We start from the raw sequence: 27,475 nt of genomic DNA, 5'->3' as shown, positions 1-27,475 counted from the left end.
AAATATATGATTTTTATGTAGCCGTTTTTATTTAAGAAACTAGCAGATCTCATTCATTATGGGTTTTACATGCTAAGCACATGGAGTAATCATCAAAGCTGTCAAGTAAACCGTGCTCTCTGTCAGAGTGTATATAGATTTGTTGTCTCACCAAGCCTTTTCTTTGTCACTATTTAAGCAGCCAGAGTAGCACAACCACCTGTTAGGGGCAGAAATGGCTGCTGGGACACTTTGATTCTTTTGTGGATCACCTGGGGAAAGCTATTAGTTCTTTCCCAAGCAATTCTCCTTTGGCTTCGTTTTCTGTAAACTGAGTCTTTGTTGTCTGAATGGAGACAATGGAGGAGTCTATAGTGGCAATAGATTCAAAAACCACATGTTTTTACAAAAGAACATTAATGTCTCCTCTTTTTCCCTTTTAAAGCATTAACTTCAGTTCAAAGCATTCTTCAAGGTCATTTTTTAAAAGTTATCACTGAAGCACACACAGGCAGTCTCTGCGTTACCAACATTCAATTTATGTTTATAACCCAGAGTTACAAACCCACCCATGTAAATAAACCCTTAAAGTCTGTATGAAAATTTTGAGGTACACAAGGGTTTGTAATAACTAATAGGTGCTCTTCTGTATGTGCATACGTTAAAGATTTTTTTTTAGTGTATCTAGAAGTGTTTAATGATTTTTATATATAGCTGTTGTTAAGTGCTGTCATTTCCAAGTAAGGTTTCTAAGGAGTAACTGGTGAGTTTGAATCGCCAACATTGTGGTTCAGACTAACCTTGCGGTTCAGCACTTTATCTCAAGGCTCCACACCAGGACTCCTTCATACATAGAAACATCAAATGTTTGTCTTGTCCCTTTATACAGATACACCAAGACAAACAGTTCACTGATGTTTGATACGAGCTGTACCTAACTGTCCCAAACTTAACTTGAAGACCAATTAAGAATGGAACTCATCCATAATGCGGGACTGCCTGTTCATTTAGCTTAAGGATGACTATGGTACTGTATAAGCATAGCTCACAGATAAGCTGTTGTGTGTTTTCAGGGGTCACGTGGGGTGGGGTGGGCCATACTGCTCTGCCCCTAAGAGCAGAGCTCTTACTGAGCAACAGCAGGAACTGCAGATGACTTTTTTCCAAGAGCGCTGGTCAGTCTTTCCTGTCAGAAGTGAACTACCAAAATGTCTACAGGTGGGACATTTAACACTTAATTGCAGTCACCTAAATGTGGCAAACCAGCCATACTTTAGAATGAAGGGGAGGATTGGTAACTTTCATGAGCCTAGAGCAAAAAGCGGTGGCCAGGAGGGTCCTCTGGTAGTGTAGTGGTTACAAACAGGGCTGCTAATCTCAGTCAGCAGTTGGGAACTACTAGCTGTTCCACGGGAGATAGATGAGGCTTTCTGCTCCATAAAGTTTACAGCCTCGGAAACCCTGTACAGGGTCAAACTGAGTTGGAACCGACTCCACGGCACATAACAGGAGGTTCCTAGAGTTTGCACCCAACTCAGTGCTTACTTTGTTGTTAAGTGCCTTCAAGTCCTTTCAGACTCAGTGACCCCTGTACAGGGTTTCTAAGGAGCAGCTGGTGATTACACCGCCGACCTGGCAGTCCAGTGTATTACCCACAGCGTCACACCAGAAGGCTAAAATTAAAAGACAGTAGTAGTTCACTTCTTAAGGTTCCACCCAGCCCTAGGAATTTATGAATGTAGACCTCTGCTGAAAATGCTCTATTTTAGTAGGAAGATCTCTGTGGCTTCAAGGATTTCCCTTTGCAAGAACTGTTCAACTTCAGTCAGTTTTACTGATCTTTGCAATTTGCTAAACAGCCTCTATGCTGAGGGAAGCAAGATAAATCCACCCACTGGACATGGGAGACTGCAGTTCTTCAAAGGCTTTTGTTGAGCCAAAGCATGTAGGGTCAGCAAATGGGAGGAGCCTGCGCCAGCCTAGCCTTGTTTTAGGATTTACTCAAATGTAGTTCGCAAGCATTGGGGATTAGGGACTTGTGGGCAAATGGACCCCCGCAGGACTGAAATAATTTTTATTCTCTCTTATCTCATGCAATGCACACATTCTGAATTAGTGGACTGAATAAGAGATGGAGGAAAATTGGTCGGGTCATCTTGCTCACAGATAGAAAGCAAATTCTTTTGCAACTGCAACTTTATTCTTTCTCGAAGAAATATCCTGCTGACACCTATAGCTGGGCTTCCAAATTTTGAAGGCTTGTTTTCTAAATGTGAGCAGTTCCTAAAAGATCTTGTCCCTTAAGGCAGCTGCTTTCAGGAGCCAGTGTGCTTAGTACCTGGTCTTCATCCACCTCCAACAGAGTCCCGGCTGTCCAAGCTCTAAAGGGCCTCTGCTCTTAAGTCCTGGCTGCATATCAAAACCCTAAAGATCACTTCCATTATTGAAACTACCATCACAAAATAGTAGTAAACATTTTCAGATAACAATGCTAGAAGATGAGCCCCTCAGGTTGGCAGGCACTCAAAATGTCTGGGGAAGATCTGCCTCAAACAGGAGTTGGCCACAATGACATGAATGGAGCACAACTTTTGGGACCTTCATTTGCTAATGGGGCACAACTCAAAATTAGAAAAAGTAGCTGGAAACATCCATTAGTAATCACAACATGGAATGTATGAAAAACATTAAAAGAACCATGGACTGCCAAATGAAAAAACAAATCTTTATCTTTGAAGAAGGGCAGCCAGATTGCTCCTCAAAAGCCAGGACAGCGAGATTTCATCTCAAGTACTTTGAACATGTCAGGAGGGACCAGTCCCTGGAGAAGGACATTATCTTTGATAGAGTGGAGGGCCAATGAAAATGAAGAAGTCCCCCCCACCTCCCATGAGATAGACTGACACAGTTGTAGCAGTTCACTGGGGTCAAACACAACTGTGAGGATGACGCCGAAGCAGGCAGTGTTCTGTTGTGCACAGGACCACTAGGAGTTGGAACCGACTTGACAGCACCTAACATCAATTTTCAAGTTTATAATCTTGGAAAAATTGCCTTATTTAGAAATGTGGTGTTTTCAGACCTTCACTTTATATAATTTTAAAAATATAAAAGCAACGACAAAATGAGAAAAACTAGCCTTCACTGTTTTATGCCCAATTCCACAAGATACTTTTACAAAACATTAAGGATATTTTAGGAACCCTAGTGGCAAAGTAAGTTACGTGTTGAGCTGCTAACTACAAGGTCAGCAGTTTGTATCCACCAGCTGCTGTGGGGAGAAAGATGAGGCTTGAGTAAAAAAGAAGATAATAACTACTGTAGGAGTACAGGACCAGCTCACAGTGCATCAAACCAAACCTACAGACAGGTAGGTTATGACTGGGGAAGCTTTCAGGAGCCACCTAAGGAGGAGGAGGAACTCTGAACTGTTGACCTCCAAGCTTCCTAGGAGTATTGAATGCAAGCTGACTGCTTGTTCCTGCCATGTTGGGGGTTGGTGGCCTCAGGGCTGTTTTCACAAGCTGAGCTCTGTGTGCTAAGGAGTACCTAACTCCCCTCTAGAACTCCAAGTGCTAAAGTCAGTGGGAAAGACCACAATCACAGTTCTTGATAGCCATCAACAGTAAGGCCTTGGAGACTCACTCCCCCTTCCCATGGGGGAGAGGGATAAACCTGGCTACACAAACTTTGCAGGATGGCCTTGGAAACAGTTGCTTCTGCTTTAAACTCAGTCCCACAGCCTCAGTTATCAAGTGCTGGCGCAACTCTTTCTCCCAGAGGCCTGCGTTAGCTTCCAGGGGATACTAGGATTGTGCTTTCCCTGCAGAGGGACTGCCTCCAGCCTGGCCTGGGTTCCCAGTGGCTACAGGGGCCAGAGGAGTGAACTGCCCTCAGCACTATTCATCACCATGGATTGTGAAATCCACTGGGGTCTGTGGCCAAAGTAAAATTTTAAAGAAAGAGAAAAATCTTTGCATACATCACGGATATTGATAAACCTCTGTCCATTAAAAAGAAAACCAGGACTCCTTGAAATGGCTGGAGTTCAGGACTGAAGTAGGACAAGTAGCCTAGAACACCTTGTTGGACCAGAAAGGGAAAGTGTTCAGAAAAGTATTAGGGACACATCAAAAATCATAGAAGCCTGCCTGAGGCGAATCCCACTATCAAATCAGACCACTTGAACACCAGAATAATTAGAACCACTAAACAAATAATCCATATGGAAATTAACTAAATGGATAAAGATTAGGAAAAGGAAGGGGTTTTGCTTAAAGTAGATTACCAAATGCCAGTTATGAAGGGTGGAGATGGAAAACAACCATCATTTGCAACCATCATAGTAAAAGTTCAGCCATGAAACATCAGCAGATGCTCATTCTAAAGAGATATTTTGACAAGCAAAATATCTGAAAGTCTCCCACATGCTGCTTATTCCAAGAGGGGAAAATACAGTGGAGAAACTGGATGCTTTGACCAGATGATCAAAATATATTATCTATGTATGAGGTGCAGATGCCCTGAGAAGGACATCCTCTGGAAGGTAGGATCTGGCCCAAAACAATGTGCTAGTATGTGGAACATAAGCTGGTGTCACAGTGGTTAAAGTGCTCATCTGTTAACAAATATGTTGGCTCCAGAATGATGTAGCTGCCCGCTTCCATAAAGATTTGTTAAGTGCCATCCAGTTGGTTCTGACTCATAGCAACCCTGTGTAGGGTTTCCGAGGAGCAGCTGGTGGGTTTGAACTGCTGACCTTGTGGTTCACAATCCAGTATTTATCCACAATGCCAGACCAGAAGTTACAGCATAGGAAACCCTATGGGGCAGTTCTCCTCTGTCACATGGGGTCACTATGAGATGGAATTGACATCACACAATAACAACAATCAGGAGGAAACATCAGTTCAATCTCAAAAGGAGGTCTTTCTATTGAAAAACATGGCGTGGGAGCTTAGTCACCAAAACTATGCAACTCTCAAATGCCTCAAAATGTTATATGGAAAGAGAACCAGGGAGGGGGAACACTGATCAAGCAAATGGAACAAAACATTTATATGTTAACATCAGGTGAAAGTGGGTAAATTGTGCACATGTGTTCTTTGTACCTGTAACTCTCCTAGTTTTAATTATTTCCAGATAAAATGCTTTAAAAATATGCCAAGTATATTATAGGAGTTCTGATGTGGATAAGCACTGGACTGCTAACTGCAATCCACCAGCTGCTTGTTGGAAACAGGATCCTAATGAGTCAGAATCGATTAGACAGCACTTATCAAATACAACAAAGTTCTTAGGTATATTCTGTCAGTGTTCGCAGAAAGGCCCAATTTGCCATTAGTCATTTCCTGGAGCTAATAACCTCTGTTGTTGTTGTTGTTAAGTGCCATCGAGTCGGTTCCGACCCATAGTGACCCTGTACAGGGTTTCCGAGGGTGTAAATCTTTACGGGAGTAGAAAGCCTCATCTTTCTCCCGCAGAGCGGCTGGTAGTTTCGAACCGCTGACCTTAAGGTTCGCAGCCCGATTCGTAACCACTACGCTACCAGAGCTCCTTACGCTCCTAAATTGCTTAGTGAGTGTTCTTCCTTGGTCTAACCCACTGCCTTCAAGTTTATTCCTACTCTTAGCAACCTGTATGACATAGCAGAATGCCCCAGATTTCCAAGGCTGTAAATCTTTATGGAAGCAGAGTGCTACATCTTTGTCCTGCAGTTTGAGACACTGACCTTTTCGGTAGCAGTTGAGTGCTCACTTCAACCAGTAATCTGGGAAGAACAAAAAGTGTAAATGTGACTTCTACTTAAACTGCTTTGATAGAACCAACAGAGAGTGTGTACAATTCTCCTTTTTATGTCAATTCTATACAAAGACTACAAGACTGATGCTTCATTTTTTATTTCCCCTCTGCCCTCCCACCCCACCCTTGGTGATGGTTGTATCCATTTGAGCGTTTCTGAGCACATGACCATAAATAAGTCAACAGGAGCAAACTTCTTGTCTGAACAGTAACAGAAGGGAATTTGCTGCAAAGATAGCATGACTGTTGTGCAGTAGTAGAAGCTGCCCAGATCCTCTTGGTGGACACTGCATAGAAGACTTAAAATTATGGAACAGTTGTCTCCCCAACCACCCTTCCCTTCCCCTGCTCCCAAGCCCCCACCCCCCTACCCTCCCCATTAATAGTGTTAACAAAAGCTTAATCATCCAGTTTTAAAGTGCAAATGATTTGGGTATGACTGCTGTTGCAACAGGTCTAAACAGAAAAGAATGAAGTCCTCTCTGTCTATGCGATGTTTTCCAGAATATAAAAGATGAGCTCCAGGACAACGGGGCCCTCGCTGAGCTGGCAGGCCCCTCCATGGATCACAGGCACCAGGGCGCTGTCTAGGTCGTTCATGTACTGTGAGGGAAGGGGCTGTCCATTGCTCCCAGCTTGATAGCCAACCTACACCACAGAGAAAAGAGGGTGGCAGGTTACTGGGAGAGAAGGTGTCTCCAGAGGGTTGTGGGCCGAGGAGGCTGAGCAGGAAAGGGCTAGACATGCTGGCAAATCGATTCCTCGCTACCCTGCACGGTTGTTTATCATTCTGTCATTTCTTTATTCTGATCCTAGTGCTTCTCACCATGGGAGAACTTGGTCAAGTCACTTTAACCTGTTAAGTCTCAACTTCTGATGAGGCTGCACAGAGAGCAAAGTGTCAGAAATAATACCTAAACGTTTGGTTATAACAACATGAAAGTAACACTAATTACATATGTACAACCCCTTGCTGTAGCAGAAAACGAGTATCTTTTCTTCCATCCATCAATGTCTGGGATCCAAAAATGAATGAAACAGGGTCCCTACCCACAAGGGATTCATACCTTTAGTACAAAAATGTTTGTTCTCCAGCTAGATTATCAGTATTACTCAAGAAAGGACCATGTTGCTTTATTTGTACTATCCTCATACAACTTTGGGCAAGACTGTAAGTAGAAAACAAGCACTTGCTGACTGATGCTTAGTAAACAGCCGAGCATTTTATCTTCCCTGATCGCGGTAAGGCTGTGCTTAGGAACCAGTGTCTCCCTGTAAGCATTCAGGCTGGGAGCAGCTTGGCCAGGATTCTAGGTGATGAAGTGAGAGGCCCCACCCACCTTCTACATGACTCAAAGGGCTGAGGGGAGAGGAGTCTGGCAACCAAGTATCAAAGAAGGACCCTGGGACACACCACCAAGAAAACCAAACCATTATCATCAAGTCGATTCCAACTCAGAGTAGAACTGCCCCATAAGGTTTCCAGTGCTGCACATCTTTACAGAAGCCAACATCCGCATCTTTCTCCCACAAAGTGGCTGATGGGTTCAAACCACTGCCCTTCCGTTAGCAGGCAAGTGTTAAACCACTGTGCTGCCAGGGGTCCTGGGACATGCCACAGGTTTCCAAAATCCAAAAGAAACACTCGAGTGCTAGGTCACATGAGAGAGAAGAAATTAGAGGAGGATAGACCTAAGACTGGGTTGTTACTACCAAAAGCAAGCAAAATATTTGTCTGCCATTTGCCAAGCAGGGAAGTCTGGCAGTAGAAAACCTAGGCTGACAAGAAAATTAATGGGGAAATAGCTTGAGTCCTATTCACAGACTAGCACAAAAATGTGTTGACAAATGCTTAGTTAGGAGTGGACAGCTGCAGAGATGTCACCAGAAGTCTGCTCTAGTCTGATTAAAAAATGAGGCTAGTAGGTAGCTTGGTACCTGCCCTATAAAGAGTATGGAATGTCTGCAGTTTGCTAGGGGTTGAAGCATCTCAAAGGGTAGCATAGAGATGCCATTCCCACGTGGGTGGTAGGTCCTTAGACATACTCCCCCTCCTTATCCCACACTAAAAGCATACCAACTTCTTGGAAGACATTCAGGTGAGGAAGTCAAGGTTCAAATGGATCTGAGAGTCAGCCCAAGCAGCACATGAGAGAGTAAAGTACAATTAAAGGGAAGGCCAGATTACTACATCTGGTCAGGTCAGGTCAGGAGATAGCTCTCTGGGTAGATGCAGGAAAACTCGTCAGAAAACAGACACCAAGGTCAGCTTCTAAAGCTACCTCAGACCCTTACCTGATCTGAGTCAAGTGTCACACGTAGCCCCAGCTTAGTCATTCCATCTTCCTTCAAAAGCTTCAGGTGAGGGCAGAGAGCAAGGCAAAAAGCCTTGGCAACATGCTCAGTCAATCTGCTATGATCTGCAGGATCACTTAGGCAATTGTGCTGGTCATCATTTTCTAGAAAAAACACCTGTTCCCCAAACAAAAGAGACTTTTAACCTTGTGCTCAGGAGATTTCCGAAAAACAAGTTGATTAGTTTGCTGTGTATGACCACCATGGTTCCCTGGGATGTATAAGAAGACCTAATGGGAATAGGACATCATCAAGACCTTGTTGTGATTGTGAGGTGACACAGAGTCGGTGCTGATCCATAGCGACCCAGAGCAAAGCATTGCCCGGTCCTGGGTCAACCTTACAACTATTGCTACACTTGAGCCCACTGCTGCCACCACTGTGCCAATCCATCTCGTTAGGGCTCTTCCTCTTTTTCTCCAACCCTCCACTTTACCAAACATGATATCCTTCTCCAGGGACTAGTCCCTCCTGAAAATAAGTCCAAAGACCTTAGACCAAGGAAAATAGGGTATTACTGTCTTACACCTAAGAGACAATCTCTGCACTTCAATCTCTGCATCAACAAATGGTGGTAGTACCTGCCTAGCTCCCTGAAAGCCTTGGCCGTGGTCATAATAGTATGTATGTTCTACTCAGAGAACCAGAAAAGGTCTACATTTTGCATCATACACTTCTAAAAGGCAATCTTTTTATGTGCACAATGGTCATAGAATCTATGAGAAAGGCCTTTATAGATTACCTGATCCAACACCCTCATCTTCCAGATTACTAGAAGGGAAGTGATTTGCTGAAGTGCACAGAACTACTCAGAGGCATAGCCATGCCCAGAAACTCTGTCTTCTGTGTCTGGCACAGAGCCTTCCCACCACATGGCCCTCCCACTGTAGAAGTCAGAGCCCTGTACAGAGCCAGGCACAGCAAACTAGAAGTGAGAGACATGAATCCTCATCACACAGAGCAGGCCTCATAAGCAACTCCCTTTGACTTCTCAATGCCTCGTGTGCCCCTGTAAAATGGATGGCATTCCTGGTTATTGTAAAGAGTAAGCAAGTACGTGACAGATCTACAAATGCACCACGTGTATGAATACCAAGCCTTGTGCCTGGAAGCAATGGCGAGAGTGGCAGCATGAAGTGAGGAAAAGAGCTCTACAGTGGGCGTCAGCAGGCCCGGCTCTGCTAGTAGCCAGCACGAGGCCAAGTTGCAACTTCACATGACTTCTTAGCCTGTTTTCTCATTTGTATAATGGGATGTGTATGTAGCCCTCACTGGGTTATTGTGGATCAAAAATGAGGGAACCAAGGTCAAATTTCTTGTTAAGCTATAAAAGGGACAATCAGTACAAAATAAATTTTAAAATCACTCATTTGCAAATTAAGTGGTATAAAGCTGAACTGGGGAACCAGGTTCTACCATCTGTGTTATCTGGGACCAACTAGGGTAAGTCACTTAACCTACCTTGGCCTCATTGCCCTTGTGAATTAAAGGGAGAAGTTAAAAGCCACAGAATTAAGATAAAATAAACATTAAGACTTTTAAAGCTGAAAGGAATACTGTTGTTGTTAAGGGCCCTCAAGTTGGTTCTGACTCATAGTGACCCTGTACAGGGTTTCCAAGGACTGCCACCTTGCAGTTCACTCACATTTCCATGCAGTGCTTATCCTACAGTACCACACCAGGAGTCTAATTTCGTTGTTGTTAAGTGCCCTCAAGTCTGTTACAACTCACAGGTGAGTATGAATGAAGCTCAAAAGAAATTAAAGAGGACCTGAGGTCTACTTAGAGTGGTGCTGTGGGATAAAGCACTGAACCGCAAGGTCGGTTTGAACCACAAGGTCGGTGGTTCAAACTCACCAGCAGCTCCTTGGAAACTCTATGCAGGGTCACTAAGAGTTGGAACCGACTTGACGGCACTTAATAATAACAGCAACAAGATCTACCTGTGAATACGCAGGCACACCTTGTTTTACAACTAGCTCTTTATGGCTCTTCGCAGATACTGCATTTTCTATAAATTGAAGGTCTGTGGCAACCCTGTGTTGACCAAATCAGTTGGCACCATTTTTCCAATAGCATCTGGATGTTTCATACCTCTGTCACACTTTAGTAATTTTCACAAATTTCACACTTTCATGATGCTATTGCAGCACGCATATCAGACTACCCCAAAAGACCCAAACCCACTGTCATGAAATCATAGCAACCCTTTACAGGGTTTCCAAGACTACAAATCTTTAAGGTGACAGATAGCCTCATCACTCTCCTGCAGAGCAGCTGGTGTTTTTGAACTACCAAACGTGTGATTAGCCATCTAATGCCTAACCCACAATGCCACCAGAACTCCTTTAATAGATTACAATATAGTGTAAACATAACTTTTACATGCACTGTTGTTTAAGTGCCATCTTGTCAGTTAACATAGCGACCCGGGATAGGGTTTCTGAGGAGCTGATGGGTTTGAACCACTGACAGTGTGGTTTGCAGACCAATGCTTCATCATACAGAGCCACTGTGCTCCCTTATATGCACTTGTTGCTGTTAAGTGCCATTGAGTTGGTTCTGACTCTTAGCAACTCTGTATGAGTTTCCGAAGCTGTAAATCTCTGCAGGTGTAGAAAGCCTCATCTTTCTCCCATGGGGTGGCTAGTGGATTTGAACAGCTAACCTTAGACACACAAGGAAAAATTCATGACTCATTTTATTTCAGAGGTCTGGAAATGAGCCCACAATATCTCAGAAGTCATGTATATGGCTTCCAGTCGTAAGTTAATCTTCAAAAACAAGCTTTCTGATGTCTATATAATGTATCCACACAGACATGGGCATGGTGCTGCTCTGCTCATTCCCAGGTGACTGCTCCCTCTATATTCCCAGTAACATAGCTTCCCATTACGTGTTGTAATAGGCTTTTGAGTTAAATTGTTGGTAAGTGTTGTCGAGGCAGCTTCCCTGTACGGTTTCCGAGGGCAGTGGTCGGTTTGAAACACCAGCCTTGTGGTTTGCAGTCTAATGCTAATCCTACAATGTCACATGAGGATTCCAAGTTAAGGAGCAACCTAGTATATTGGAAAAGGGCTTAGGAGTTGAACAGTTCTATGTTTGACTCAGAATTAGGTCAGTATATACTTACTTGTCTTGTAATCGTAGACAAGCTATTTAGCCTCTGGGCTTTAACTTTCTTATTGGCAAATTAATCTTTTTTTTTTTTTAAAGTACCAATTTATCTCAGTTCTAAGAATATGTCAGGGACGCAATACAGATCCTTGTGCAACATAACTGAATAATAAAGAGGGACCATTCAAGGATGAGTCCTGGAATTCCAATGCAAACCAACCTCTCACAGCTGTTGTTGTTATTATTAAGTGCTGTTGAATTGGTTCCAACTCACAGCGACCCTGTACAGGGTTTCCGAGGAGCAGCTAGTGGATTTGAACTGCAGACCCTATGGTTCACAGTCCGGTGCTGATCCTACAGTGCACCAGGAGTCCAAAAGCTAGTCCACAGGAATGAGAATAGACTGGACTGCTGCAGGCTACCCTTTATGGTATGTTGTTATTGTTGTTGTCAAGTGCCATCGAGTCGGTTCCGACTCATAGTGATCCTGTATAGGTTTCCTAGGAGCAGCTGGTAAACTTGAACTGCCGACCTTGCAGTTCAAATGGCTTTGCAGTCTGGTGCATTAACCTACAGCACCACACCAGGACTCCACCTTTATGGTATATGTCCCTGGAACTAAGCCAGATCTGAAAGAGTTGGACAACAGAAGGTAAATGGAGAGATTTAGTCTTATCCTCCCAGAATCTGCCTAGGATCTAGATCTTGGCCTAGTAAAAAGTGGTGCCTAAAGTGGGTCAAGGATGCCAAGTTTCATTTCCTTACCTCTGTCCATCTGATGACTTTTCCATTTGCTTTATACTCTGACCCATGGAATATCTTCACACTTGTAATCGACTCCATGGACTTCCCATCTATAGGACTTACGACACTAAAACAGAGGCAAAGGAAAGAGATAGGAGCAGCTCTGAAAGTTAGAGGAGCCATTTCCTTTATCCAATCTTGTTGAAAATGCCAACTAGACAAATTCCACGTAGTGTCTTGCCAAACACAACTGTGTAATAATACATCATTGCAAGAAAAAGCCATTGTACAGAAAAACACTTGATAGAGATACCATGGGAAGGGCTGATGTACTGCAAAAATTCAAACAGCACATGTACAAAAAAATTCAGTAGTCATTTTTTCTAAGAGCTAGTTGTCTCTTACTGCAAAGGAATTGTTTAATTAAACATTGTCCTCCTCCAGCATCCTTCTTTCAGAGACCACACAACAGTCTTGCTCTCCCATTCACTCTGTTGCAACACTTTGCTCCTGGCTCTATAACAACACTCATCAATGTATACTTTTCATAGGTTCACATAACTGCCCAACAAATGTACTTCTGAAGGGCAGTAAATATGACAAATTCACCTGTGAGCACTTAGGGGTTTAATAAAGTTTTGCTAATTTTAAAAATTATTTGAGTAAGTTTGTTCATTATGACAGTGTTGGTATAAACTGATGAACATAGATCCATGTCTATCATAATAAAAACTTTCCCTTCACTGCTTAGTCATCAATTCTGAATACTGAATAAAGGCCACTTTTAAAAAAAACTATATTTCTTCCTAAAATTCTGCAAATATGGATATTTGTATAAATATTCATTCTGAGAAGCATTCAAAATGATTGGCACAAAGATTCTAGACTCTTCACAACAATTTTCACAATTGTTTTTGATTCTCTATGAACTAAAGGTCAAACTGAACTTAAAACTTCAACATCAGGCATTCACTTCATTCATTCCAAATAAAATCACTTTAACAACATAAGTTTAGTTCCTAACTCATCAGAAAGGGCACTCATTAAGGGAAGATGGCCCAGACCCATTCCGTTTATACACTATTAACTAACCTCCTGAGATCAAGAGTTTTCTGTGGCAAGTGTTTGTCCTGCTTTCTAAAATGCTGCTACTGGCACTTGCTTTAGGAAAGGACAATCTATTTGTTGTCAGTTACCAACACATTATGGTATCAGAGTTTTAGATTATCCATTTTATGGCCCTAATAAACATGTCCATTTCCAATAGGTAAAAAAAAAAAAAATTGAAATTACATTTTCCAATGAAGACTTCTAGGAAAACAAACGATTATTTGTAATTTTGGTGAATGTACCCATTGATTTGAATGTGCTTCTTTTTCACTCAATAAAAGTTTAAAAACCTTTTTAAAAGAACTCTGGTGTGCCATGTTCTAAAGGCCCTCTGTCTGCCATTGCTCTTGCTGTGCCTCTGACTGGAATGTTTCTGTCCACAGCTACATGGCAAGTCTAACAGACTGAGCAGATACATCCGCCATTTCTCTATCAAGTCGTTCTTGAAAATAGCTACCACCTTGACCAACTTTCCTCTTCACTGTAGCCTGTATCTCATGACCTATCAGTATTTTCTATTCTTCAGTGCACTTATTTTTAACTGTCTCAAACTAAACTAAGCCACTTGTCAGAAGGAACCATGAAGAATTCATCTTTGTATTTCCAGAGCCCCATACATCAAGTCACTGTTGGAGGGATGGGTCGGTAAATGAGTGGGAGAAAGACTAAAACAATGTAGTATACTCCAGACCAAATGATATGCTTGAACTAGGATGGAAGCAAGCCACACAGTCAGTAGCATGATGCTGGATGCATTTTAAAGCACCGCAAACGAGAGTTACTATTGGATGAGTTGCGGGATGTGAAAGAAGGAAGTGACAGGGATGACTCCAAGGTTTTGGTTTGAACCACTAGAACAAAGTTGCCATATTCTGGAAAAGAGTATAGGATTTGAAAACCAGGGAATAATTTTGAGTCCTAGTCCCTGCCATTTCCCAACTTTGGGTTCATCCAAAGTATTTAGCCTTTTGGTGTGTGTTCACTCATCTGTAAAATGGGAATAACAATGCCTGTCTGAAAGGGCCATTATATCCAAGGAAACAATATCAGCCGAAGTACTCTGTAAAACCACGAAGGGCTTAAGTATTCCTATCCTTCAATAATGGTTAAGTCTTAAATAGAAAGGATATTTTGTTTCATCAGACCCCCTTTCATCTTCTCATGAAAAACATTTTATTGAAACTCCATCAGACGCTAAGATATCAGAATTTAAGATGTTTATGTTACGAATTCAAAGCAGTCCTTTCTTTCTCTTAGGGGCAGGGCTTTCAGTAAAGCTATTTTTATGCAGTGTAGCAGCAGACACAGACCAAGTCCAGCCCAGGTAACTGAATGCTGAGGGGAGTTAGTGTACTGCATTTACCCCTTGTTGACGTTCTTGTCGTCATCCACCCACTGGATATGGATGTGCTCCTGGGGATCCTCGGCATCTGTCTTCCCACAGGTAATGGTGAAATCCTTCATCTCTCGCAGCGCCTGCCTCAAGGAGTCCATGTTCTCAGCAGTGATCTGGACCATAACGCCATCTGAGAATCAGACACCAAGACAACTTAGATGGAAAGAATGCAAAGTCAGGGAAAGGGGCTGATGAGACTGCCTGGCATCAAAATTCAATGAAAAACTCTGAGATTAAATGTAGAACTTCTCTCTGCTCTCTACAGCTGGGAGATGCAAAAAGGCTTTCTTTGTTCTTTGAGCTGAACCTGTCTGTTACCTATTGAAAGTACTGTGAGGAAGAAATGCCAAGATGGGCTCTGCTTAGAATACTTGCTTGTGGAATTAATTCCAAATACAACAAAGTGTCTCTCTTGAGACTTGTTGCTGCTGTTGTGAAGTGCCATTGAGTTGGTTCCGACTGATAGGGACCCTGTATTTGATTTCCGAGAGATGGCTGATGAGTTTTGATGGGTTTGAATCACAAACCTTGTGGTTAGCAGTCCAGTGCTTATCCTACAGCGCCACACCAGGACACCTGAGACTTCTCAGCGGGAAAATCTGCATACTCTCCATATGGTCATTTCTTGCTTTTAAGTTCACCGAACATTTTGTTGCTATTTCTACTTTTATTTATCATTCTCTGATCACTGCTGCTGTTATTAAACATCACAGGTAGAGTTGGTTCAGAATCACAGGGACACTGTATGGGATTTCTGAGGGGTGGTTGGTGGGTTTCAACTGCTAACTTTTGCGGTTAGCAGCCCAGGGCTTATTCTCCAGAGCCATACCAGGACTTACTTGTTCACATCTGTTTCTCTTACTACTGTGATTGTCTGGCAGAGAGTAAATGTTTGTTAAACCACTGAATAAACTACAGTAGAAGGTTTTGGAGTATATCTATCCACTTACTGAATAGAAAAAAGGCAAACCTAACACACCTGTTTCATATAAGTTATCAAACAACCAACAAATGGTAACTAGTTTTTAATTGCTAGCTACCTGTGTCACAGTCAAACTTTGAAACGGAGAGTAAAAGCTTTCACATGTTGAACAATCAATCTGTTTCACTAAAATGTCAGCTGAAATGACTTAAGAAATTTTACAAACAGGCATCCATCCCAGGGCTCCATGGGCACACAGTGAAATCCAAGACCTAAGAAACTCATAGACCATTTAACTTTTATATAACATACACCTTTTAAACACTGCTTTTCATTTGTAAAGGTCTGTGTCAGTTCAATTGCTTGTTTCAACATTTAAAGGATTTTTAATCACCCTGTAAAGATACACTTTAAACTGTAGTCAATATGTGGTCATAGAGGAATCAATTTGTTTTCGACCAACTGACCATTCAACTCATAGATTTCTGTTCTTAAAAATTCCTTATTAGCCTGCTTTGTAGTCAAAGTTGTGAAATTTAGTTGTAAAAAGGTACTTATAATATCTATAAATATTTATATGATAATGTAATACAAATATCTGTAAGTAAACATTAGATTATCTATACATTTCAATGAACAGACTGGAATCCAAGTCTCAGAAAAGAAGGCCTTGACAGGGCCTTGACATGGACCATTCTGGAAATGAAAACCCATCGCCTTGGGTAGCAGACTCTGTTTTCCCCCATTTCACATGATTTTCAACAATGTTACCTTCCCACTCCTCCATGAACAAGTGGAATCTAATCTAAGATGTGATTGCCATGTTGTTGGACCATTTGCGCTTGGAACCCTGAGCCACCATCTAAGAAGTCTTATAAAGCTGCTGTACCATGCCAAGGAGTCCATATGTGAGTGCTCCTAGTCATTCAATCATCCAGGCCAGGCTACAGACATGTCCATGACAAACCTTCAGATGAGACTAACTCCCAGCTATCAAGTAATCCTCAGCCTCCAAGTCTTTACTGCTGAGGTCCCAGATACGATGGGGCAAGGTCAAGCCATCCCTGCATTGTCCTGTCCTGACCCAAAGAGTTGGTGATTAGGATAAAACACTGATTTTAAGTCATTACTTTTGGGGGTAATTTGTTATGCAACAAGAGTAACCAGATCACAATACAGTGCAGAAGAACAAAGAAAAATCATGTGCCCATTAGTCAGCCTTTCATTTAATTTATTTAACTTTTGTCAGAGTATGTGCCAAGTTTAGTTATAATAAGCCAGTAGCAAGCATATCATAGCATTTTTGTGGGCAGGAGGGCTGAATTTCTACACATTTACAGATTTGTGTCTAATGGTATAATTGTGTTCAAATACGTCCCCTTATGTACATTACTCAAAGCTCTGAAACAGTGGCATCAATAGGAGGGTGCAGGGTTTGTGGACCTCACCAGTTGATACAAAAATGTCTATAAAATTTTTGTGCAGTGTTTCCGCAGAAATTTATTATTCTTTATAAAAATATCTCTGTTTAAGTGATGAAAATTGAAGATGCTCAGCGTCAACTAGTCCAATAGACCAATGGAGCAGATGAACATCAATCACAATGACTTTGAGGACAGAAGAACTAGATGGTACCCGACTACCACTATCAACTGCTCTAAAAAGGATCACATTTGATTAGAATGGCAGAAAATGTGGAACAAAACTCAAAAATTATTTAAAAAAAAAAAGACTGGTTAGAAAGACACAAGAGGAACCAGAGATGATGACTCTTGACCACCCTTCAGATCTGAAATGGAACTCAACCTGGTGGCCCAGGTTTCAGCCTAGCAGCATATTAAGTATATAGGGGGACAACAACACTAATAAGGTATGCTTACCAAGGAATGGTCAGTCCTTCAAAATCGAAAGGACAACCTTTACCTAAGGATAAAGTTGAGACTGGAAGGGAAGGAGGATGGAATAAAAATAGGAACTACAGGAGTACGGGAATAACTATTGTGGCATGCAGGGGACTACAATTACTGAGATGAAGTCCACTGTATCATTTGTTAAATGTAAAACTGATGATCTTCTCTGTAAATCTTCACTCAATTCACAATTAAAAGTTTTAAAAAATATTCCTGTTTATTAGTAATAGCAACAAAAATATTTTTCACACAGGAGCAGAAAGCCTCATCTTTCTCCCACAGAACAGCTGGTAGTTTCAAACTGCTGGTTTTGCAGTTAGCAGCCTGGCTCGTAACCAGTATGCTACCACAGCTCCTTCAATATACCTAAAAGGCTATAAAATTCAATACTAATTTAGTTTTTGAATCTTCTAACGTACTCAGAGCTGTCATTAGTATCCAAGTACAATGACATTTCAAATCACATGGTTTCTTCTGATGCGCTACAAGCACACAGTTAGTCTTGTTGTTGTCCGTGTTTCTATAGTTGCTGATTTTGTAAAATTTTCTGTTTTAGTGACAAAATTGTGGCAACTAGTATTTGCTAACTTATATGAGTAACTTTTTTTTTTTGTAGAATGAAGTAGTAATTAAAAGAAAAGGAGAATATTTAAAAAGATTTCTGTTCAGTTACTGATAATAACTAATAATGTTATAGTTCAATGAAGAAATATTTTGTTATTCAAATCAATTTTGTTATTATTCAATAATTTAAGAAATATTACATTTAAGCAATTTATAATTATATTTATCACATACTATTCTATGATTCTATGAATTGGACTCCAGGTATGACACAGTAGGATCAGCACTGGACTATGAACCATGAGGTCAGTAGTTCAAATCTACCAGCTGCTCCTTGGAAACCCCATACAGGGTCACTATGAGTCACAACTGCCTTGATGGCACTTAACAACAACAAATTCTATGATGTGGAGTCTGGATGTGGCGCTCTATGGTAAGCACTTGACTGCTAACCTCAAGGTGTGCAGTTCAAACCCACCACCCAGTCCTTGGAAATCCTATCCAGGGTCACTATGAGTCAGAACTGACTCAACGACAATTAACAACAACATTCTATGATTTGGAGTCCTGGTGTCACACTGTAGGATAAGAACTAGACTGCTAAGCTTGAGGTCAGCAGTTCAAACCCACCAGTCACTCTATGGAAACCCTTTACAGGGTCACTATGAGTTGAAACCAACTCAACGATACTTAATAGCAACAACAATTCTATGATTAGGTGTCCTTCTGTGGCATTGTAGGCTAAGCAGTGAGCTGTTAACTGAAAAGTCAGCAGTTCAAAACCACCAGCTGCTCTTCAGAAATCCTGTACAGAGTCTCTATGAGTCAGGGCCGACTCTGTGGCACTTAACGGGAACAACACTGATGGTAAGCATCACTATGGAATCTGAATAGTCCGGTCTGGGAGGAAGGCCAAGGGTAAGGGTCAGAGGTGACACCAACTTTAGAGTACCACTGCTCTGGAGCGCGTCTCGTAAGTACCATGACACAATCCTAAAGCATCTCTACCACATAATTCCATGTTTGGAAACCTTAGCATCCTCATGGCAGATTTAACTGACTGATGGGTGAGATGTTACTGAACAGATGACAAACATAAAAATACCAAGGCATCCCTTACGTCCCTTATGTATCACAGGACTGAACCAATGTACATCAGCTCATTCTTTACCTTCCACAATACTGGATTTGGCAAGGTATCCTGAAGAGGGTTTCAGAGCGCCACTGAACACAAAGAAACTGGCACCGGTCACTAAAACAACAATAGAAACAAATTAAGATAGAAATCTGTCAATTCCACCCACCTTCCACCCACACCCATGAGGGGTGGATTTGGGACAATAGTAACATATTCAGCAGTTGGGGATTCCAACCATCATCACATCTTACAAAGAACAAAAAGTACCAATTCTATAAATTGCAATTTATAAATAACAAGTTACTCTGATGTTTTTCACAGTTGGGGAAATGAGATTTCATTTTCCTGTTCATCCAAGCAAAATCAAGGAGTCTTAGAAGGCAAGAAATCTTAGTGAATACTGGATTCAGGGAGTGGCAAATGACAGCCCACTTAGCCCACAAGTCTGTTTTGGCAAATACAATGTTACTGGAACAGAGCCATGTCCATTCATTTACATATGGCATTTTCCTACTACAATAAACAGCAAAGGCGAATAGTTAGTGAGAAGGACCATAGGATGCCCAGAGCCCAAAATATTTATTATCTGGCTCTCTACAGGAAGTATGCCAACCCCTGATCTAATCTGGTTTCCAGATTTTTTAGATTAAATATATTTTGAAAATAGAGATATAGCTACCAACTATTTTATTTTTGCAAATAGAGTTATTAAAACAAACACCCATTTTACACTATCTCTTCAAAAAAAGATAAATTTAATTACATTTAGCTTTGTGAAAACATCACTACATGTCCCTTTTTTATTCAACACCTACATTATAAACTGACTAAATTACTCCAACTCCCCACCAATCTTCCTTATGCTATCTCTTACATACAGCCTTTGTCACAGACGCCTAGTAACAGGGAGCCCATGATAGGTAGCATCTGACAGTCCATGCTACTGTTAGTGTGCTCTCTCAGAATGACATTGTCCAGGTCACTGGAGCTGTTTCTGACCTTTTGTAGCTCCAGAGAAGTTGAATCTTATTTCCACATAGTAGATCATTTAAAAAAACAGAGATAACAATCACATCCACCTTCCAGTCTATACTTTCCTAATTTAAACATCTATAACTAATAGATGGCCCAGCTTCCCTACTTCTCACAGGTCCTGAATCATCCTCTGGAGACCCTCCAGTTTTATCAATGTGCTTACCTTAAAGATACACAGAATTTACCCCAAAATTCTATGGATTTGACTAAAAGGAGCATTACAGATGTTATCACTTATCAAATTTTGTAATACTCCTTTCATGCTTCACCAAAATCTGATTTTAGAAACAGACTTAGAGTATGCTTACTAGAGAAGCATTTCACAAAGCATACTAAAGAAACCTAGCTCTGGGACATGCACTGAAGACACAAATAGATGCCTGGTGAAATTAATTTGGGAAGGGCTAAACATTATCCCCTATTAAATATGTATTGCAATACAGATCAGTGTGTTAAAGGCTCTGAAAAGTCTGCAAACATGATAAGTAATTATTTTAAACTTGGTTAACCCATAGTTTTCCAAATCTAATTTATTAAGCAAGGTTTTATTTATCTAAACTTTTTCTCTCTCACTCTCCCTCTTTTTTTTTTTAATGAAAATATTTTGGGAAATACTACTTTGAGAAGTATTAGACAAACTTTGAGAGTTTTTCTGAAACTCCAATGTACATTTGAATCATCAGGGAAGTTCTTAAAATGCACATTGTGATTTAGCATACCTGGCATATAGATTCTTCATCTCTAACGATCTCTAAGTGATAAGACCCCAGTCTGAGTAGCACTTACCCTAGGAGCCTTCCTTCAGACTCTTGACAATCTATTAGTGATCATTCTTTGATTATGTTCATTCAACAAGTTGCAATTCTACCTAAGCATACTCTGTACGCATGGGTTTAGTCTCCTACCTTCAAATACCAATGTCAATCTGATCAATATCCTTTCTATAACAACATATGTACCATATGCAACTCTGACTCTGGCTACTTTAGGAGTCAATATGATCCTGAATCATATGTCTAACCAGGTTAATCAACTGGTTTGTAGTAACCTATTTAGAATGTGATAGGTATGGAGCTGAAATATCTGACTCTCCAAGTTCAATAGGACCTCCCATTATCATAATCTCAAACCAGCTCAAGTGCTCACCCTTTCTAGGCTGATTGTGAATACTGATGGCCTGGGTCTGATAGTTCCCATCATCATTCTGTACACACACGAGATGGGAGTCTGCCTTCTCATTGAAGCAGGCACCTCCTGCCAGGACATGTTCATTGGACTTGTTCATGGCTTTCATCATCTGCAATCAAAGAAAAGTGTTAACTTTATTCTGCCAAGAAAAAGTATTCTTCTGTCTGACATGGTATAACTCCTTCACCTTGTCAATGACAAATCTCAAAGGTAAAATACTTCTTAAAGTTGTGAAAGGGGATACCAAATATGAAAACAAAGTGACAAGTCATAGTCAGCATTAGTAAAGGGAACAAAAGATATCAACATACAAAAAATTCCTTGTATAATTTATAAGTGATTTGTATTGCAGCCTAAGTACCATTTAAATTTTTTTTTCTGCTGTACTGAACGTGTACAAGTAGTTAAAATCGGTTTAGCGAATTCCACTACTTCCTTCTAGTCACTGAATTCCCTAGGGATATATACACCCACTTCTTATTTATTGACGTGATTAAGTTTCCAAACAGCAGGTTAATATGTGAGAATCTGTGTTACACAAAAATAGAGGATGACAACATCAGATAACAAAATGGAAAATAATTATATCAGCACATAACTGCTAAATCACATCATTACATAACTTGCCATATTACATTATATAACAGTCAAATCAATGAGAATCAAGACCCAGCCAGGTTGACACAAACCCTTACAATCACAACAGGTGTGTTAACTCTCACCTCACACCTCTGCAATCCTACTACAGATGTATGTTGTTAATGTGCTAAACAGACAAATTTTTTTTACTATTGTTGTAACTGTAAAATGCTACATCATGAGATAGTTGATAAGTAAAGAGTAGCTGTAAACATATTCTAAGTGCAAAAAAATGTCCCATATTTAAGTGCATCTGACTTCTTTTTCCACATACATATAAAAGAGCAAGGGCTTTCCTCTGGGACTATATGAACTACATTACTTCTTAGTTTTATTCTTAGTTTTAGTAACTTAAGTTTGACATATTCAATCAGATCAGTTACTAATACTTTGTTTTGTTCTTAACAAATTATTTAAGACAGTAATTCTGGACCTAATCAGAATAAAATTCACAGTAATATAAATTTATATTGTCTTGATACTAAACTCTGACTTATTGTTGAGTCCTGGAGTAGTGCTGAGGGTTAATGCACTGGTCTGCAGAGTTGGTTTGAACAGCAAGGTGAGCAGTTCAGGTTCAGCAGTTGCTCTGCGGAAACCCTATACAGGGTTGCTATAGGTCAGAGCCAACTCAGTGGCACTTAACAACATTTTCGAAACAGACATATGATAATTTATTTCCCACTTTTCTCTTTATGTTACCCTATTTGTCCAACTTTCTGTTCCAATCTTTTCAAATGACTTAAATCCTCTGAAAACTGGATCCAAAATGATTTTGTTTTACTCTTTGTCCTCCTCATTATAGAGTACCAAGTATGAAATACCAAACAAGTATCTTGCTACCTCTTAAATTCTTGCATAAATATACTTTAAAGGCAGCATCCCCATCTAGCTGTACTTTATAATGCTTGTGAAGTGAACATTTTAATCGATTACTGTTGTTGTTAAGTACCATCGAGTCGGTTCCGACCCATCGAGACCCTGTATAGGGTTTCCAAGGAGCAGCTGGTGAGCTTGAACCACCGACCTTGCAGTTCAAATGGCTTTGCAGTCTGGCTCATTAACCCACAAGCGCCACACCAGGACTCCTAGAGGCACCCCAAAAATAAGCTGTTCCGCGGGAGAAAGATGAGGCTTTCTGCTCCCTTAAAGATTTACAGCCTCAGAAATGCTGTACAGGATCGCTATGAGTTGGAACCGACTCCATGGCACATAACCACCACCACCACCACCACCACCACCACTCTAACACTGAAGTTTATCAACCTCACGTAATCCAGATTCAGTGTTTTCCAAAGGGTTCTTTTAAGCAAGTCTTCTGTAAACAGGATGAGTCAGCTAGAAGATTCATGCGTAGCAAAGTCAAATATTAGACTGATTTAGGTTCTCATTTGCAATTTATATTTGTATCACAAGTAAGGAACTAAGATGATCACATGCAGCAATTTTAAAGAGCATTATAGCCATCATTTCTTCCAAGTCATTAGGTTGAAGTGGCTTCTAATTTTGTCTACACTAAGAGGACTAAGAAACATTTTCAATTTCGACTTTCTGAATAAATTAGCTGGCCTCTAAGGAAATCATTTCCCTGGATGTCAATTTTACACCCAATGAGATACACAAACTACATATTCCTTAAATGATGGATGAATAGAATTTACTTTCTCTGTTTAAAACATTTGCATTTACACCAAGAGGAGGGTTTCCCAGATATTCAAAGGATATTGTTGTTGTTAAGTGCCACTGAATTGGTTCTGACTCATAGTGACCCTGTATAGCGTTTCCAAAGAGCAGCTGGTGAATTTGAACCACTGACCTTGCTGTTCAAACTGACTGAATGGTCAAATGCTTATCCTACAGCACCACACCAGTAAATTTATTATATGATGATATAAATACTCAACACTCCAGTTGAGCTGTACTATTTCTCTGCTCTATCAACTCAAATTCTGTCAGTATCTCTTGCATCTACTCCACCTTCACTGTAGTTCAAGACCTGTTTACCTTTATCTGGACACAATAAGCCTTCTATGTGGCTTTCCTATTGTGGTTGTTATATGCCGTGGAGTCGATTCTGACTCATAGCGACCCTGTACAGGGTTTCTGAGGCTGTACATCTTTACGGGAGCAGAAAGCCTCTTCGTTCTCCCGCGGAACAGCTGGTAGTTTCGAACTGCTGACCTTGCGGTTCGCAGCCTGATCCATAACCACTATGCTACCATAGCTCCTTTCCTATAGTGGTTATGAATCGGGCTGCGAACCGCAAGGTCATCAATTCAAAACTACCAACGGTTCCGCGGGAGAAAGATGAGACTATCTGCTTCCATAAAGATTTACAGCCTCGGAAACCCTGTTCAGGGTCGCTATGGGTTGGAACCGACTCGAGGGCACTTAACAACAACAATTTGCTTCACACAGTTTCCATATTTACCAAAGCACACGGCTGACCCAATTATAGCTACTCCACCCAGGTATCCACTCAAAATCACAAGCTTCCCAAGCTCTAGCCCCAAACCCGCTTCCCTGTCTTGCTTTTCTTCCTGATGCTCTAATATTTTCTATCTTTGAGTCTGTGTACATGATATTATCTAGGTACCCTTTTCTTATATATCCAGCCACCTGAAAAAAGCTGGTGCCCAAATCAAGACTTAGCAAAAATATCAATTCCTGCATGCAACCTCCTTTAGCCCCTAATCACACAACAATGTGACAGCTCTCCTTCCTCCTGACCCCCTTTATTGAACTGCCAAAGTACATTCTTTGTATTCAGACTGTGATTAATAGCAAGGACTCTGGGACCAGACTCCTGTGTTTCAATCCTTATTTTGATACTAACTAGCTAAGTACCCTCTGGCAAGCTACCTGACCTCTCTATGTCCCAGTTTCCTCCTCTGCAAGACTGATCAATAAAAATAACTATTTCTTAGAATTATGAGAATTAAACAAGTTAATATTAATAAAATACTTAGAACAGCACCAGACACATAATAAGCATTGATTAAATAAAACTTGTATGCTTCTCTTCTCAACCATGCCTACTGAATCTTAAAACAACCTTAAAATAAGCAGTAAATCAGTCAACAAACTGGGTATCTCTTATGAACTACTAAGACTTCCTTGCTAAATGCTCACAGATTAGCAAGAATAATATACTGATAAAAGGAAGGGACACAAACTAAGGGCTGGAGTCCTGGGTATGATGTTGGAGGCCCCACCAGCCACTTCTTGGAAATCCTACACAGGGTCGCTTTGAGCCAGAACTGACTCAATGGCACCTAACAACAACTACCACCACCATGAACCAGGTACTGAGCTAAATGCTACAGGTGTATTATCTCAAAAGGGACATTTTAAGACATCAAGTGAAGCAGTGTATGAGCTATATGACTACATATCTCTGAGTGATTTCCATCCTTGGGGTCTAACCAGCCATGAGAATTACAACAGGCAGCTAAAACAATATAGCTTTAGGGGTGACTGCACTGGAGGGATGAGTGAGTGAGGAGTTATAACAATCTAATCCATCTCTGAATTAAAACACCATAGCACTCAATGTCTTCTCTGCAGTCTAATGTTGTTTTAAAACCAGTTTGTTTAACTTTTTTATTTGAACTGAAAATTAGCAGAGGGGAACTGTAAGGACTTGAGGAACAACTACAATGCATGATGTGATAGGCTCAGTACAGGTCATGGAAGGCACTCAGTATTTGCTTAATGTATTATTAGTAAACTGTGTGAACAGGGATTGATTTGGAGGGCTTGTCTTCTTCTTAGAGTTAGACTGAGAGTAAATGTTGTTAGATGATGCATGATTCTTCTTCTTTTTTTAATTCTTGGGATGTCTAGGAGTCCAGGGATTCTTGTGGTGTTTAATGTAAGTGAGATTAGAGCTCAGGGTCTCAAATGTCAACAAGGTTGTGAAGGCTGGGAGATATATAAAGTTAAGGGTTTCACTAGATGCACAGATTACTGGAGACATTCTTCACTCCTGTTAATGGGCAGGTATTCTGGATATGAGAAGTCAGCAGCTCACCACTATAGTAACTGGTAGAAGTCTGTTTCTGTTAGGTGGCATCAAGTTGGCATCGACTCATAGCAACCCTATGCACCACAGAACAAGACACTGTCCGGTCCCGTGCCAACCTCACAATCATTGCTAAGCCTGAGCCTATTTCTGTCATCAATATGCTAATGCATTTCATTTGGGGGTCCTTCCTCTTTTTCTCTGACCCTTCACTTTACAAAATGTGATATCCTTCCCCATGGACTGGTCCTTTCTGTCAATATGTCCAAAGTATGAGAGACGAAGTCTGGCCATCCTGGCTTCCAAGCAGCATTCTAGCTGTACTTCTTCCAACACAGACTGGCTTGTTCTTTTGGTGATCTATAGTACTTTTAATATTCTTCTCCAACATCATAACTCAAATGCATCAATTCTTCTACAGTCTTCCTTATTCACTGTCCAATTTTCACATGCATAAGAGGCTACTGAAAATTCCATGGCTTGAATCAGGCGCATCTTAGTCCTCAAACTGACATCTTCACTCTTCAACACTTTAAAGAAGTCTTGTGCAGCATATCTGCCTAATGCAATACGTCATTTGATTTCTTGACAGCTGCCTCCATGAATGTTGATGGCTGATCCAAGCAAAACAAAGTCTTTAACAACCTCATTCTTTTCTCCATTGATATGAAGTTGTTTATTGGTCCAGTAATGAGATTTTTGTTTTCTTTATATTGACATGCAACTCATACTGAAGGCTGTGGTCTTTGATCCTCATCAGTAAGTATTTTAAGTCCTCTTCACTTTCAGCAAGCAAAATTATATCATCTGTATGTGGCAGGTTGTTAATGTCTTCCTCCAATCTGGATGCCACGTTTTTCTTCATATAATCCAGCTTCTGGGATTATTTGCTAAGCATACAGATTGAATACGTACAGTAAAAGTGTTCCAGAATACTCATGATCCACACATCAAAAGCCTTTGCATAGACAATAAAGCACAAGTAACATCTTTCTGGTATTTTCTGCTTTCAGTCAAGATCCAAATGATGAAAAAAAAAAGATCCAAATGATGTCATCAATGATATCCCGTGTTCCAAATTCTCTTCTGAATGTGGCTTGAACCTCTAGAAGTTTTCTGTCAATGGTTGCAGCCATTTTTGTATTATCTTTAGTAAAATTTCACTTGCATGCAATATTAATGATATTGTCTAAGTATTTCTGAATTCCATTGGGTCACCTCTCTTTGGAATGGGCACAAATATGGATTTCTTTCAGTCTGTTGCCCAGGTAGCTATCTTCCAAGTTACTTGCCGTAGATGAGTAAATGTCTCCACTGCTGTACTAGTTTCTTGAAGGATTTCAGTTTGTACTCCATCAATGTCTGGTGCCTCGTTCTTTGCCAATGTCTTCAATGCACCTTGGACTTCTTCCTTCAGTGCCATTGGCTCTTAATATATGCTATCTCTTGAACAGTGACTATTTCTTTTTGGTACAGTGACTCTGTGTATTCCTTTCAGTGTATTCTTTTGATTGACAGCTTTGCTGGGTAGAGGATTCTTGGGTGGCAGTTT

General features: G+C 40.8%; 1 protein-coding gene across 2 annotated transcripts in view; it reads right to left on the bottom strand.

Annotated features, from left to right (window-relative positions):
- Nucleotides 1-5,815: 5,815 nt before the first annotated feature.
- ZFYVE9 (zinc finger, FYVE domain containing 9) overlaps nucleotides 5,816-27,475 on the bottom strand; it is a 237,491-nt gene continuing 215,831 nt past the window's right edge. For both annotated transcript variants that reach the window (XM_006839767.1, XM_006839768.1), the window contains 6 exons: nucleotides 21,219-21,369; nucleotides 19,071-19,151; nucleotides 14,471-14,633; nucleotides 12,019-12,124; nucleotides 8,077-8,253; nucleotides 5,816-6,429 (listed from right to left, as the gene is read on the bottom strand). In XM_006839767.1, coding sequence (XP_006839830.1) covers nucleotides 6,268-6,429; nucleotides 8,077-8,253; nucleotides 12,019-12,124; nucleotides 14,471-14,633; nucleotides 19,071-19,151; nucleotides 21,219-21,369 — 840 coding nt within the window. In that variant the 3' untranslated portion in view covers nucleotides 5,816-6,267. The remainder of the gene's footprint in view (nucleotides 6,430-8,076; nucleotides 8,254-12,018; nucleotides 12,125-14,470; nucleotides 14,634-19,070; nucleotides 19,152-21,218; nucleotides 21,370-27,475) is intronic.

The sequence above is a fragment of the Chrysochloris asiatica genome, unplaced genomic scaffold (genome assembly GCF_000296735.1).
Source record: "Chrysochloris asiatica unplaced genomic scaffold, ChrAsi1.0 scaffold00026, whole genome shotgun sequence".
In the NCBI taxonomy this organism is placed as follows: Eukaryota; Metazoa; Chordata; class Mammalia; order Afrosoricida; family Chrysochloridae; genus Chrysochloris; species Chrysochloris asiatica.
The sequence above is the reverse complement of the archived record's forward strand: the minus strand, read 5'-3'. Positions and strand labels throughout refer to the sequence as shown.